This window comes from Muscardinus avellanarius, assembly GCF_963383645.1.
Source record: "Muscardinus avellanarius genome assembly, chromosome: 5".
NCBI lineage: Eukaryota > Metazoa > Chordata > Mammalia > Rodentia > Gliridae > Muscardinus > Muscardinus avellanarius.
The window spans coordinates 123094375-123110353 of NC_137790.1; the positions used below are offsets into that span (position 1 = coordinate 123094375).

General features: G+C 49.9%; 1 protein-coding gene across 10 annotated transcripts in view; it reads left to right on the forward strand.

The window, feature by feature from the left end:
* LOC308263197 (schwannomin-interacting protein 1) overlaps positions 1-15979 on the forward strand; it is a gene marked incomplete at both ends in the record, with an annotated part of 408307 nt that overhangs the window by 366941 nt on the left and 25387 nt on the right. For 3 of the 10 annotated variants that reach the window (XM_080696092.1, XM_080696086.1, XM_080696093.1), the window contains one exon: positions 6728-6805. The exons of the other annotated variants lie outside the window; for them this stretch is intronic. In XM_080696092.1, the coding sequence (XP_080552218.1) occupies positions 6728-6805 (78 nt within the window). Of the gene's footprint in view, positions 1-6727; positions 6806-15979 lie in introns of those variants that run through there. 10 annotated transcript variants of the gene reach the window in all.

Consider the following 15979-nt stretch of genomic DNA (forward strand, 5'->3'; position numbering starts at 1 on the left):
CAGGTTGGCTGGGAATCAAGAGCCCCTTGCCCGTGCACATCAGGGTCAGCCAGGTCATTCCCTGTTGCTTCTTGCTAATAGGTAGAAATAGAGCTGATTCTTGAATGTCCCTTTTCCGTATGGAGGACTCTGTTGAGGAGGGAGGGTGTCGCTGCTCCCCGAGCCTGACCTGGTTTGAGCAGGTGTGTGGAGGGCTGTGCCCAGAGCGAGAGACGGTGTGCTCTGTCCATCTGTAGAGGTTCTCAGGTTGTCTCAGCATCCATCACTGGAGTTACCTTAGCAATGGGGCTGGTGTCGTCATCTTCAGCGGTGGCGCAGCAAAGCCAGACTGAAGGCCTCCATTTTCCAGTCTTGGAAGGGAACCGGCCTTTTTAGCAAAGAACCTTGCCCACAGTCTCAGGACCAGGCAGCCTTGAAAGGCCAGATTCCTTCAAAGAGGCTCTGACAGAAATACTATCAAATTGTAAGCACAAGTTTAGGTCAGAGGGTCTATTTTGCTTTAAAACTCCCATATGTTTTCTCCCTCCCCCTGAAGTTTTGCTCTGGGGTAAGTGTGTATAAAACAATGGCATGCTTTCATCCCTCTGGTCTTCTTTTAAATGACCACTCAGATGCAGACCACACCCTCAGGTTCTTAGCTGCCTGGGAATGGAGACTTGAGGGACAGATGGCCAGCTGGCGGCCCTCAGCTCCCCCCTTCCCAGGGGCATGCAGGGTCCCCTCTTAGACACAGGCCTGGTCTTGAGAAGCTCAGGCACAGGTCCTGAATGTGTCCTGAATTCTGCAGGATTTGTTCCATGCCTTTGCATCGCCCACAGGCCTGAAGGAAACCTGACCCTGCCCTCTCCTGCCAGCAGCTCTTGCCTTTGCTGGCTCTGGCTGGGATGCTGGCCACCCACACACCACCTGCTCCTACCTGCACATGCCAACGCAGCAGCTTTCCAGACTCAGGCGTTGCTGCCTGTAGAAAACTGCCCTCGCACCCCCAGCCAGGAGCCCTACTTCCCAACACACCTTGCTGTTTCTTCTCTGGGAAACTCTTTACGCTCTCCCACGAGACAGGCCCTATTCTAGTGTCTGTCAGCCCCTGCCACGCACTCGGAGCATGTGTCTACTGAATGTTTGCTGTATTGAACTGGATTTCCTGCTGTGGGTGCAAACTTATAAATTAATAATTCTGGATGGAAATTTATCTACATTAGTTTTTAGCTAAAATATCTAAAAATCTAATTCACATGCTTTCACACAAAAGTAGCATAGTCATAAGTGCCACAAATGGGGGGAAAAAAGCAAAGGAAATCTTCAGTGAGGCTTCATTTGGGGCTGATCCTCAAAAAAGGTTCTACACGGCACACCCTTCCTGTTCGGAGCACCACTCAGGGCTCAAAGTTAGGATTCAGACTTAAAGTGACTTTAAGAATTTATAGAAACACATGTTAAGCTAAAGGTCTAGTGCCTTCTTGGAATGGACAGTGGTGAGGGCTGAAGGGGCATCTCTGTGGCACCTGTCACTCTGGATCTGTCACCGCATCAGAGCTCTTTGGAGAGTGGTGACCCCACAGCCATGTATGTATATATGGATGTATTTGGAATATTGGGTAATGAACACAGCTTCACACTTGGAAGCTCAGCATTAACAGAGACATAGCACATTATTTATATTGGTTTATATTATCTGTGCCCTGTACACTCTATAGAACTATCTGACATGCCTGAGCTGGGATAGAAAGCCACTTGTCAACCGCTTGAATTTAAGAGAAGGCAGCCATCTGAGGAGGCTGGTGGCAGCGGGAGCCCCTGTGTGAGACTAGCCGGCAGGCTGGGGCGATGCCCCCGCAGCTGCCTGGCGTCACTGGCCACAGATAAGAGCCCTGTACTCAGGTCTCCAGTTGGGCAGGAGGATTTGCAAGTGTTGTCCCAGTCTTCGTGATGTGGGACAAGCACTGGCTGCTTCCAACACCCCCCCACCCCGTACCTCCCTGAGGTTATTTTAATGTTTTGTTTTCATGTTTAGGCCTGCACATTTTTATGGCTCTTCTGAATATAAAATACCTTAATTGAAAAGGAAGCTAACTTTGGATATACTTTATACAGAAGAAAAAACTGATCTGAGAAGAGAGTGTGTATAACATGCTGCGCATGGAATCTGGGTACCCAGGCCAAAGGAAGGCTGTGGGACCGGAAGGGTTAACCTGGTCAAGTGCAGTCTGCACCTGTGAATAGGGAAGTCTTTTGACAGTGCCTAAGTGATTTCCCAGTAATGCCTTCAGTGTTCTCAAGTCAATAATTTCCACCAGTGGCCGATAATGATCGTTTAAAAGCATTAGCTCAAGTGAGCGATGGGCCTTGTGATTCAGAGAGTGGCTTGACAGGAAGCTAGCTTGCTTCCAGTCCTTGAATTTTAGGGTAAGGGAGCAGAAGAGGCCCTTTCCATCTCAGGGGCGCTGAGTGGTTATGAGCACATTTTCCCAGAAGAGCGGCCATGTCTGGGCCGTCTTCTGCCTGGGCGGTGTGTTTAGAGAGGGAGGTGGCAGCAGTAGCAGCAGCAGCAGCAGCAGCAGCAGAAAAACCCAAGCGGTTCCGGCAGGAAGGACAGAGGGCTTCAGCCCGTGTCCAGCGTAACTGCTAAAAATCACCACTGGTCCACTCAGCTCGAGTGCACCAGTCTGCCGAGCTGGCATTTGGTTTTGTTTCTTCCCTTCTTGTATTCGTTTGGATTTCTTGGAAATGAATTCAATTAGTGTTGATCCCAGACATCTAAAGTCAGAGTCTTGCCTGGAAACGGGGCTTGAAATAAAGCCACAGTGGATTACAATGAATCTTCTCCAGAAGATTCAGAAACATTACAGAGTAATGTTTCTATATTTTAAGGTGCATTCAAAAATTGTAGAGATCTCTTTTTCAAAATGCAATTGATAGCTGGGCGTGGTGGCACATGCTTGTAATCCCAGCCCTTGGGAGGCTGAGACAGAAGGATCACAGGTTCAGAGGCAGCTTCAACAACTTAGTGAGGCCTTCTGCAACTTAGTTAGACCCTGCTTCAAAATCAATCAATCAATAAATAAAGTAATCCGGGTGTGGTGGAGGCTGAGACCAGAGGATCCAGGTTCACGCCCAGCCTTAGCTACTTAGTGAGGCCCTTTGCAACTCGGTGAGACCCTGTTTCAAAATAAAGAATAAAAAAATAGGGCTGGAGGTATAGCTCAGAGGTATAGAATGCCCCTGGGTTCCATCCCCCCCCAAAATAAAATAGAGCTGGGAATGTAATTCAGAGGTAGAATGCCTGCCCCTGGGTTCAATCCACAGTAACACACACACACACACACACACGCAGCAGTTGCTTATTCAGGAGGTCTGGAGTGGGACCTGAGTGCATCCTTGAAGATCCCCAGCTTCCAGTGCTCTGGTCAGAATTCACTTTGAGTAGCAAAACTCTAGAACACCAGAGACCTGTCACATGATAGGAAACTGAAAGATGCTTTCAGCTGCGTAGGCTGCCCCGGCAGTGGCCGCACGGCCCCATCTGCAGAGGGCATGGGCCATGCACCTTCTTTCTGAGGGTGCGAAGTAGCCACACCCTCCTGGGTCTTTGGGGGAGACTCTGCTGCTCCTCTCTCTGTTACTTACCGAGCTGGGGTAGAGGAGTGGGCTGGCTCTGTGCTGCTTTATCGGTTCTAAGCCTTGTTATCCTTGTTCTTGTCTGGGTGGGGAGTTTCCATCTTGGATTTGAGGTATCTCTCTTCATAAGATAATATGGGGTTTTGTTGTTTTGTTTTGGTTTTGTGGCACTGGGGATCGTACCTAGGAGCTGGGCATTCTACCTCTGAGCCATGCCCAGCCCTACTTTATGTTTTATTTTGAAGCAGAGTCTCACTAAATAGCTGAGGGTTTTGCTAAATTGCTGAGGCTGGCCTCAAACTTGTGATACTCCTGTGTCAGCCTCCCAAGTACTAAGATCACAGGTATACACCACCACACCCAGTGAGAACATGTTAATAATGTGTGTACACACACACATATATATATATATATATATATATTAACACATAGCATTCACATATATATGATATGCTACAAGTAGCATACATATTAATTTTAAATAAAAATTCAGAGTTTTTTTTTTTTTTTTAGTTTTAACTGTATACTTAACCCCACCCCATTAAATTAAGGCAAAAAGATGTTAGAATTTAGGCTAGTAGTTTTACGTATTATACTGATTCTCTCAATCTCTTTATTTTTGTGACTGTGCCATGGTAGTCATCAGAATGGGTTGTTGAGTGGACCGGGGTGCTCACCAGGTGAGACCTCAGTCCATGTCCTGGCAGGAGGTGGGTGGCATCAACCGGGGTTTGGAAGTCAGCGCCCCACACCGCCAGGAGCAGGTCAGCCCTGCTGCACTGCAGCGGTGCCATCCCCACCCCTGGGCCTTCGGGCTCTTCCTGCAGGGTCTGCGGGTCTCCGCATCCTGGGAAGCTGTCCTGGGCCGGGTGGGCCTTCGCTGGAGCAGGGTGTGAAGTACCTCGCGCAGGAGTGAGCCACAGGAGCCTCTGGGTGGAGAGCACTAGTGCCACCGCGCCTCCTGTGGGCGGGTAGAGGAAGCGTTTTGAGCAGCGCGCCCTCTTTCCTCTGTTCACACAGTCACTCCGTGGCTCTTCCTGGTCCCTTGTCTTGTGCAGTGCAGTGTTCTGGGGGTTAAATGAATAAACACAGTCCTTGTCCCCTTAGGGAAGAGCTTGAAGCCTTAATGGGTGTTGGAAAGAAGCCACAGTGTGGCCGAGCCCATCCCATCGAGCACATCGAAGAAAGCTGGAAGTAAATTCCCGCAGGGCGCGCGGGCAGGGGGAGGGCTGAGGTCCCCCCCCCCCCCCGCGCCTTTGAGCGCCACCAGCAGGGGACAGGTGGTCCTGTGTGCTGGGCGTCCCCACGGAGCACGGATATGGCGTCTCAGTGTGCACAGCCACTGTGTAGCAGCGTGGCTGATTCCTCTGTATTATATCCTAATTTTTAAGAGCTGTGCCTGATCATTTTGTTGTGTAACTGTTCCTTATGGAGGCAGCCATGGTGGGGGAGTCTGGGCAGCCATTCAGAGTGTGGGGGCGGAGGCCGAGGGGCCAGATTTGAATCTGGCCTGACTGTGGCCAAGCAGACATACTGGGGCAGGTTGCTCAGCCTCTCTGGGCTCAGCTGTGGAGTGCAGCCGGTCCTGGGGTCAGCACCACAGGCTCTTGAGACGATGAGCGTGGGTGAGGGGTGTGTAACGGGCCTCCTGCCACAGGGTGCAAGGACTGGGGGCCCGCACAGGGGTGTTTATCCCAACCCCAGAGCCTGTGCAACAAACCCCTACCTGGGCAGCCACACTGCTGCGCGGCCCAAATGCAGATGTTCCCTCCACACAGACAGTGGGCCCCTTGAGTTCCTCGGGCCTCAAGGACAGTGAGACAGGGCGACCTGGTGCCAGACAGGCTGGTCATTGTCCTGCCTGACAAACACGGATCCGTCCCCTTGGGAACTGGGGGCTGAGTGTGCAACGGGAGGGCCTAGATCTGGAGAGCACTCGCTTTATAAAGTAAGCCACATAAAGACATCAAGATGTGTTTGTGCCACAAGTCCTCCACAACTGAATACAGAGAACAGTAAGCAGACAGCTGGAGGGGAGCGTCGGTGGAGGCCCGGAGGCCAGGGTCCTCCCGAGTGGCCTTCTGCAGTTAGGACCCTGGTCTTCCTGTGCGGGGACCGCTCGAGCGCTGCCCTGCACACTCGCTGCTTTCTACACCAGCGGAGCCCTGCCTCTGCGTCTTCTCTGGCCTGTTTCTCCTGCAAATGTCGCTGTTTTGAAATAAACCCTGGGTGTTTTTAGTTTGTGGCAGTAGTAATTTGATAGTGACCAGCGCAGCACCGGCATTTGTGCGATCCTCGCCCTCTGGCATCAGAGCACCCTCCAGCTGGGGGCCTTTCCCCTCACTCTGTACAGCGTAAACAGAACCAGGAGCCATGGGGAAGGGGTCAGGAGAGCAACAGAAAAGGGCATCCGCCTCTGGACAGGCTGGCTGCTGGCTGGATTTTAAAGGAAAGTAGATGGATCTTTTTCTCTTGCCTGTATTAATAGCACAAAGCAGTGCTCCTGGGGGGAGGGGCCTTCTCTGTGTTGGAAATCAATTTCAGTTTTGTGCTGGAGCTTGTACCAGAAGATGAAAGTTTTACAACTGACTTTAAGATAGATCGGCTATGGGAAAAAGAAAAAGAGAAAGCAAACGCCCGTCTTACAGGTCAGCTTTTAAATTATACAGTTTCTTTTCCTTGTGGGATTCCTGGCTTCAACTCACCAGTGCAGTCTGAGAAGCTTTGCGCTGCTGCATCTATTTTTATCCCGCACAGTCCACCCGGCTGGAGCAAGACCACTCGTCTTCTTCCCAGGGCCAGAGTTCATGCTCAGCCTGAGCTGGGAGTTTGGTCAGCTGCCCGCACCCGGCACCCCAGGAAAGGTGCTGTGGAGAGCACTGTGGGGTCCCTCGGGCAGGTGACAGCTGGTGGGAAGGCTGCAGCCTGCCCAGAACAGGCAGCTGCCTCGTGCAGACCCAGGGACAAGCCAGAAAGCCGGTGGGCGGCGACTGAGGGATGGGGCCAGGATGTGAGCTTGGGCGCCAGCAGCCTTCAGGAACCGCGTCTGTGTGCTTCGGCCCGTCAGCGTGCATGGGAGGGCGCGCGTGAGATTCTGAGCCCTTAGAGGATGAATCCGGACTGTGATGGAATGGATGACATCATTAGTGAAGAATCCCCACTGGATGTGGAGGGGAATTATAAAAAGGTAAGGAGAGCTCCTTTGTTTATAAACAATTGGGCCATTTTTCCAACTAGGAGAAAGACTGCCCATAAGGAGTGGCAAATTCCGCGCTCCGTGGCCGTTTCCATAATACAGTAGGGCACTGAATGCACAGCCCTGAGCGCATTATGCCAAGAGCGTTCTTGGTTCTGTCGCCCCCAGAATGTGCTCATTAACATATCAGAGCAGTAACTAAAACACACGTGTTGTTATCCTGAAGTTGGGAAAATTCTATTATGCACTTCACTGCGAGGCAGGCCTTTTATAAAAGTAGAGGCATATTCTTTTTAAAAATCATTGGCATATATTGACAGTTTGCTTGAAAAAAAATTACTGGAATGGCTAACCTAAGTTTGAGATTTTTAACAATGAGTAATAAACTTTTACAAAGAAACGTTTTGGGTTTTTAAAAGTCAATCCAAATCTACTAGTACTCTGCTTGTCTTTTCTTTTTGAAAGTTGGTAAATCTATTTGAGGAATAGTTTATATGGTAATTGTCTAGTAATAACAAGCCCAACCAAAAATAGCTTTAGTTATATGGGTGAGGTCATGAAATCAAACTACAAGTATATGCCTGTCTGCCCGCAGAAGGCTAAACACACAGTGTCCTCTCTTCTTATTTGCCAAAAGTCAAGTGTAGTTCATACAGCATAATATGAAAGGAAGATTTCCTTCCTCCCAATAGAACAGTAAAACTGCTGCTAAATTTTTAATTTGATCAGATAAATCATTAGCTCTATCCCAGAGTGAGGCGTAGAAATAAGCTCCTATCGTGATAGACCCTCGCCTGTAGTGATGTGTAAGATGGTGGTTTCTGTCTCATACGTATGGCTGAGTGTGATGCAGGGGCTCTTGTGAGAATATACATTATTTCTTATAGCAATGTGCAGTAGCTTACATTCTTTCCCTAGAAGGTGAAACTTGGGTACATGGAGGTTTGGGTGACCTGCCACAGGTGTGTTTTCCACCCCTGGGAAGGGAGCAAGTGTCCAGGGTAATAAGTGTGCAGAGTCCTAATACCCTAATGCTTCCCAGCTGACCCCAGAAGCCAGGTGCAGGTGGTGCTGGGGACCCTGCCTCACTAGGGCACCTCCCAGCCTGCAGGGAATATGGCTGCTCTTCTGCTTCCTGTCTTTCTGTGCCAGAGAACTGGACAAGTTCTCTTTGCCAGCCCATTTTTCAGATAGAAAAGTGTAGGTCATTTCCCGCTGGGGAAAACTAAAGCTGCAGTAACACTAAATTCATGACCATCGTAACTTTATCTCTCTTGGAAACGGGGAGGGAACCCAGATGCCTGGGACGAGTGAGCAGTGATACCCTCAACCCAAGACATGGACGAAAGCCATGCACAGCGACTCGAGGGCTTAAGGACCAGCAACACCAGGACAGAGCCTCGTTGTGTAACCGCACCACGTGATCGCAGGAGAAACGGGATCTGATGGGTCAGTCAGAAACCACTAGGTGAAGCTTCTGCAGTGTGGGAAGCGAGGTCAGCAGATCCTGGACCCCGAATGCAGAGGCGTCCTTGCCGCTGTGCACTCAGACCTTCCGCAGCAGGTGCATACTGTGACGAGGGGATGGGGGGAGCTTCAGTGTGCTTAGAAAAACAGCCCGTGACTTTAACTTCATTAAGAGCTTCCAGTGAACAGGGCAACACAGGCTTCTTAGAAAACATGTGAAGACCAGGAACACAGTTGCCTGGTCTAAAAGTCACTTTCCCTAATTAGAATCTTTCTTTTCTAAGTTTTTCCTCTAATGTCTTTGCTCTTCAGTTGGCTCAGTAGAAAATTAAATTCGCTGCCATGAAACAGTACTCTGCAGGGCTTTGTCCTTGAACCCATGGGTGAAAGGTGTTTGCGTCTCTGCCCCTAAAAGCATACATGTAATCCAGAAATTACACTCATTCTCAATCATCCAAGTGTATTGTGCATGTGTAAAACATATACAAATAGATATCTGTATGAAAAAGGTGAAAGTTCTAGCAGTGTCTTCTTTCCTGTTTGGTGCTCTTACCCACCGCTGCCCAGGGTCACGCTGGCCCAAGAACGCAGAGCCAACCACACTCATGAACACCGCATGCACATTGGCATTAGTGTGCAGGTTTGTTTTAAAATCAGGCAAACAGCCTTCAAGGGAAGGTTACTTCATATGACTAAAGTTAGATTCCACCAACACAGGAAGGAAAGATTAGCATCCGCTCCTTTTCCTCGGGAAAGGTCCATTTCATGAAGGCCCCGTGGCTCCGTCAATGGTAATAGTCAAACTGTGCTTGATAAATGACAGGGGGCCGTATCTAGGAAGAAGAATATCTTAGAAGAAGAGGCCTTGGGGGCCTTGGAGGTGTGAGTCAGCACCACGACCCCTGCTCTGCTGTGAGCAGCTCCTGAGCCCCTGGCAAGGGCCACACATGCCGGCTTTGACCTGAGGGGCCCACGGTGGAGACCCTCCTCACCCAGGCACCATCCCCTCAAGAGTCTCCCTGACCTGGCACTGTGCAGGCACCAGGATCTGAAGGGCACTGGGCTTCCCATGCCCTTCATCACAGCCTGGAGCTGGTGCCTCCTGTGTGGGCTTGCAGGTGTGCAGCCATCCCTGTTGGGGGTGTGCACATGATACTCGTTAATGGAGAGGAAAAGGAAGTCGGGCGCAGTGGGCACGGCACGGGCAGGACACTGGCTCAGCTCTGTCCCGAGCCCACACGGACTCGCACTTTTGCCCCTTGTTCCAGGCGCTGTACACAACCCAGGTGGCCAGCGATTCCAGGGCTGAGCGAGCCACTACCTGGCTTTGCCTCCCAGAGCTGCCGTGGCTAGAGCCCTGCACGAATCACAGTGAAGGATTAGGGAGGACCCCTGAAAAAATCAAAAGCTGGAAGGAGCAGTATTTAAAGTGAGGCCATTGCTGCACCTCATGTTTTTTTTTTTTTTTTTTTTTTTTAAAAAGGAATGGAAGTGACCGCTTGAGATAAACTGCAAAAGCAGCCACACAGAATGCCAGCTGCCATGGGGCTCCTGCCCTCCCCACACAGTTACAGGGAAAAGCAGCCGTCAGCCTCCATTAACCTCATGTCTCCTGCCCATGAGCGATGAATGTGCTGGGGAAACATTCGGGTGCGGGGCCCGGGGCGGCCCCAGCAACTGGGGCAGGCTGCTTCCCGGCTGGGACCACGGGGACTGTTGCACATGGATTGTGGAGAGGGGCGCCTCCTGGTCCTGACTGCCGGGTCACGCGACCCTGGCGTTTCCTCTTTTCACCAGCTTCCTCACACCTCCAGGCCTCTTGTTTTAGGGTATGTATGTGGCTTTTTAACCAAAATGCAATTCACAGACATGAAATTCACCATTTTGCATATACTCCTTGAGGGGCTTGGTATATTCACAAGATTATACAAACACCATCTAATTCCAGAACATTCTATCACCCCAAAAGAAACCCCGTGCCATGAGCAGTCGCTCCAAACCCTCCTCCCATTAGCTTTGGCGACCACTAACAGCTCTCTGTCCTTCTGGATTTTCTGGTCCTGGCATTTCTTGTTCCTTCTCGTCTCCTTTTCTCCACTCTTCTCACCATGCTGACTACACTCCATTAACATGAACCCCAACGTGAACTGTGAGCCACGTGGGAAGTTACCTCTCTATGCTAAGCACTTTCTATATTTTTGTTGTGGTTATCACTGAGCTACACCACTGGCCTTATTTTATTTTATTTGAAACAGGGTCTCTTAGTTGCAAATGCAGTGCTCTGGATTCAACCCCAGTACCAAAAAAAGAAAAGGGTCTCAGGAAGTTGCTGAGGTTGGTGGCCTTGATCCTGTGACCCTCCTGTCTCAGCCTCCCATGTACTAGGGTTACAGGCATGCACCACCTCACCAGCTTCTATATTTTGTTGACTTGTTAAAACAACCAAAAAATAGTTGTTGTCATTCCTTCGTTCACAAAACAAACTGGGGCCCAGAGGGTTTTCAGCACCATGCCCCCCTGGTAGAGCCAAGCAGCTGCCTGGGCTCCCACCCTGACACCTGCACAGCCCTGCCTCGCCTGGTCACGTGTCTGTCTGTGTCTGGCTCCCCGATCCCAGGCCCTGGTCCTCCCTGACTGGGAGAATGAGAACACGCCCTCCCGGCAGTCCATTGAGGCTGGGCTGTGTCTCCACACTGCAGTCAGTGGGACTGCTCTGCTTCTGACAACGACACTGGCAGCAACTGCAGGGCCTACAGCCTCTAAACCCATGTCAGTCTCAGAGCTGCTGGAAAATGCTGTCCTGTGTCGGGGGTCTGTGGGCAGTTACTGGAAAACTAGACATGCACTTAGTCGGCTCGCAGCAGTTTGTGTTTGGTCGCTGCTCAGAGGACAGGAACACCATTTTGCTTCAACTGGGCCCCCTTAGGACCTGATATGGAAGTACATTCCCTACGGTAGTCATCTTGGGGATCGCACTCAGTCGCCCACCTACCAGAGTTCCCACACTCCGGGCTACCAAGCTTTGTGGTACACGTAGGCACCGTTGCCCCTTAACAATGGAACTTGCAGGGTTGGGGCTCTACCCAGCAGTACTTCTGTTTGTCTGCTGTTCTTCATGCCCCCTCCTTACACAACGACAGAGGACAGCAGCAGAACCATCCACACAGTCAGTCTAATGTGGGCAGGCGCCCCGGCTTGGAACTGGCATCCCGGCCAGCTCTGGGGTGACACAGGTGGGCCCCGCAGGCTGCGTTCACAGCCCCTCCTGGACCTCAGGCATCCACGCCAGGCCTCTTGCCAGCCAGTCCCAAGAAGTGGCGCCCATAGGCCTAGACAGCCTGGGATGACACCTAGTCCAGAGACTCTTGCTTGGGCAGGTTGGTGAAGGATGCAAAATCAAGAAAGCTCAGCAAACGAGTATTTGGTGACCCACCATCATGACCTCCTGGAATATGCAGCATAGTGTCTGAAATGGAACATGTGAAGATCTGCACAGATGTAGTATCTGTACAGTGATACAATGGAAAGATATTATGTCCTCTAACCATTAACCAATAATTAAAAAGCACTTCATAGGGATCAAAATAAGATGCAAGGACTTGGAATACCCTGGTACAAGTATTTATGCACTTGGCGTTGAAAAGCATATAATTCATTTTCTCATGAAATGACATTATATTACCTTAAATTTAGGAAATGTCTTTAGTATATCTCAGTTCTCTTTTTGCCTTTTAATTTGAAGGAAAATTAATAAAATTTGCCTAGTGTACACATAAGTCTTTCCTTCTGGTTCATGATATTTAATAGCCTCAGAGTCCCCACTGGAAAGCTGCCTGTGGTCTTTAGAGAAAAGCATCTCCCTGTGGAGGAGAGAAGCAATGGTCCATGTTATCCTCAAGAAAGAGCACCTTTCCACAACCCTGGCTGCTCCCAAGTGGATGCTGCTGATGGTGACGGTGCTGGTGTCCCTGGGCAACAGGTGGCGTGAAGCAAAGGATCATTAACTGCTTCAAAACTGCTGCAAATTAAATCCACCCACTCCAGAGGCCAGACAGGCCTCAGGGGAGTGATATGTGCCCAGAAAGGACCAACTCTGGCTGGGCAGGGTGGTACGTACCTGTAATCCCAGGACTTGGGAGGCTACGACACAGGATCATAGGTTCGAGGCCAGACACAGCAACTTAGCAAGGCCCTCAACAACTTAAGAAGACTCTGTTAAAAAAATAAAATAGATCTGACTGTGCTGACCAGCAGGGTGGGAGCACCAGCGAGCTTTAAGAAGTGCACATTCACAAACCCAGCCTGAACCTTCTGAAATAGAAACAGCCTGTGTTGCGGGGCCTCCAGGTGACTGTCATGCACAGTCAAGTTGAGAGCTGCAGCTTAAAAAACATGTGATGGGGAGGTGGCCTGGGGAGTGTGCGCATGCGCAGCTGTCCACCTGCAGACAGTATCCCAGCATCCCTGGCTTCCTGAGCTTGTTTCTGACCCATGCGGGCCGGTGCATGCATCGGGTTCTGGGACAATGCAGCCCGCAGTCCTTCTAAAGCTCTTTCTCCACCACGATTTGTTTCCTTTTTCATCCTTGTTGGGAAATACAGTCATGATGTGGTGTCCGTGGGGCACTGGTTCCAGAACGCTCCACAGATACACAGACTGAGGCAGGTCAAGTCTGTGTACAGAATGGGGAAGTGTTTGCACAGCATAGAACCTAAGCACATCATATACTCGAAACCATCTGTGGGTTGCTGGTGATACTTAGTACAGTGGAAATGCTATGTGTATATTGTACCATGTTGTTCAAGGGATAATGACATAGGAAAGAGTCAGTACGTGTTCAGCGCAGACACCTTTTTTTTCCCTGAGCATTTTCCGTTGGCTCTTGGTTGAATCTGAACCTGTAGGTGTGGAGGCCCAAGTATCTACTTCATGCTTTAACAAGCAGTTCCTGAGGTCTGAGTGCAACGCCAGTGCAGAGGGACTTCTTAACATCAGGAAGGACCTGCCCGATGGCTCCGCCCTGTCCGCACCTGGGACTTGTTAGGAATGCAGCCACAGGCCCTGCTGAGAATCCAAATTTGTGGCCTCACAAGATGCCCAGGTGGTTCCTGTGTACATGAAGTCTGAGGAGTCCTGAGCTGAGTGACAGTTTAGCAGTGCAGAAGAGAGGGTGTGGGAAGTGGCCTCTGCAGGGTCGCAGTGACCGAGGACTGAGACGGCGTTATAAAACAGCACATCCAAAAATAAATAACGAAGTGCTTCAGTTCCTGTGGCGAGCAGGACGTGGAGCTGGGGGAGGGGAGGCTCCATCCGGAGCCCCAGAAGACAGGAGATTCAGGGAGACCATTTCTCCCCCAACAGGGCATCCCTGTCCAGCCCTATACTGCTCCTGCTCCACACATTAATCCGCGTTTATCCCACGGCACCTCTGTCCTCATCAGCTGGGTCCCCTTATTCTCAGGCCAAACTTCTTGAACTCTGTCCATCCTCAGGGGAGCTTGAAGAACCCTTCATCTTGGTGCAGGCCCTTCCTGTCTGTGCGCCTACATCCCCCGCACAGGGTCAGAAGAAAGCAGCTGTTGGTAGTGTCCCAAGCACCAGATGGGTTTAGGTTTGGGTTGAGGATGTTATTACCCAAAGCGCATTCCTCAGAACCATAGAGGACTCACAGATGTCTCCGTGAAAATGTGGTGTGCCATGTAAATGAATTATGGAGATGCAAAAAACACCAACCTCTCCATTTGCAAATGTAAGTGCAGATTAACATGTTAAAGGCTACACGGCCCCTGCTTCAGAGACACCAAGAAGCTGCCTACAGGGGCAACTAGGCCAGAGCCCGAAAGTGGGTCCTCAGGATGGTACTGGGGTGTAAGGATGGGCGCACGAGCATCCTGAAAGCAGTATGGAAGAGGACGTGGGCCATGTTAGATTTGGAGATGGACAGTGTCTCCCAAAGCCTAATGTTTGCTTCTGTTTCCCTTGCTAAGTGCCTCTCTGTTCCCACCGAGTGGGCAGTATAGAACCCTGGCACCTGGGAACGTGGGCCTGAGGCTCTAGTCCAAGTGTTGAGCGAGCTGGGTCTGAGCCTCCAGCTCATGTGCACCCTCCAGAGTCACATTAGCTTCATCTGCTCAGGCACTGAAATGGCAATAGAGAGTTCACTGACAGGAGAGAGGACAAGACGGCCTGGTACTGAGTAAGGGTGAGTTTCTGAGCACTTTTCTGCCTCATCTTAGTCTTTCTCAGCGACGAGCCGCTATTCCTTGGCTGCCCTTTTGCTTTCTGCTCCCAGTATCAACTTTAGATGTTTGCTTTTGTGTTACAAGGGTATTTTCCCAGGCTGTTTTAGGAGAGGACATGGCTTTCTTTGCCATTAAGTGTACCTAGCAGTGCTGTCGGGGCCGGCCTTTCCTGCGTGTCTCCCCCTGACCTGTCTCTTGGCTTTGGGGTTCAGGACATATCTGTCCTGCAGGTGTAATTTCTTGGAGAGCACAAGGCTTTCAAAACCACACACACACACACACACACACACACACACACACACACACACCCCAGAAAGGAAATTAGGTTCCAGTTATTGCATTTTAAGAGAAAAATCTGTATTTTACTAAGCACCTGAATCATAGTTACTAGAAATTTAGGAATCACATCTATTCCAAAAGGAAGAGCGAGGGGGGCGGGAGGGAGAGGCTCGGGTTGTTTCGCACTTACTCTTAGTCTGTGGTGTGTGTGCTTAGCAGTCAGGTGTTCTGTCCTTTTCTCAGAAAGCATCACCTCTGAGTGAGGGTAGAAGTAGCTCCTTACCTCTTCAGTCTGACATCATATCTCCAAAGTGCTGTCCATCATTATTAATAAATAGGAAACTTGCATGATCTTGAACCTGCCCCTCCACCTAGCAGCGAGGTAACCTTTCATCTCCCTCAGATAACTCGATTGGGAAGCAGAAATTGCAGGGAGATGAAGCGTCATCATACTGCAGTGGACCAGGTTCAGTACTGACTGATTGAGTAAGCCTCTCTTTTAACCCTCCAACATCAAGTGTTAGCCTGTACCTCTGGACTGGAAGAGACTTCCAAGCCAAAAGCCTTCGGAGATGTAACAGGAAGCGGCTGCTTGTGAACCACAAAATACAGCTAAACTCAAAAGGACAAATACCCTTAACATAAAATGTCTCACACTCAGAGCTTTGTAGAAAAACAAGCAAAGTTAGGAATAAGCAACTCAGAGGGGAAAGAGGGCAGTGCTAGAACCTGATCAATAAAATAACTTGAAATATAAGTCATGCCATTTTATGCCTATCAAATTAAAAAACAACAGGACTTTTAAGTGAAAATGTGCCATGATGGTCAGGATTCTGTGAAGGCAGCACTGTGCTGCTGCTGGACGTGTGGATTGGTGAGCTTTTCTCTAGAGCTTTGTATCAGATGTTCCCACATGGCTGACGAGGTTCCACTCCAGGAACTTATCCTGGGGAGGGGTTTATGGGAAGACAGTAACTTCCGCAGTAGTTTTGACACAACTCAATTCCACAGGATGGGATCATTGGCAATCGTTAAAAACTGTTTTTAAAGAATACAAAGTGATAGAAAGGACATTCTCAAAATACAGTGTGATCTCCATTTTATCAAGTGGAAAACAGTGAATACATAAGATAAAAAAGCTGGGAAATGTTAGCAATGATTTTGTTGAGTGGTGGGT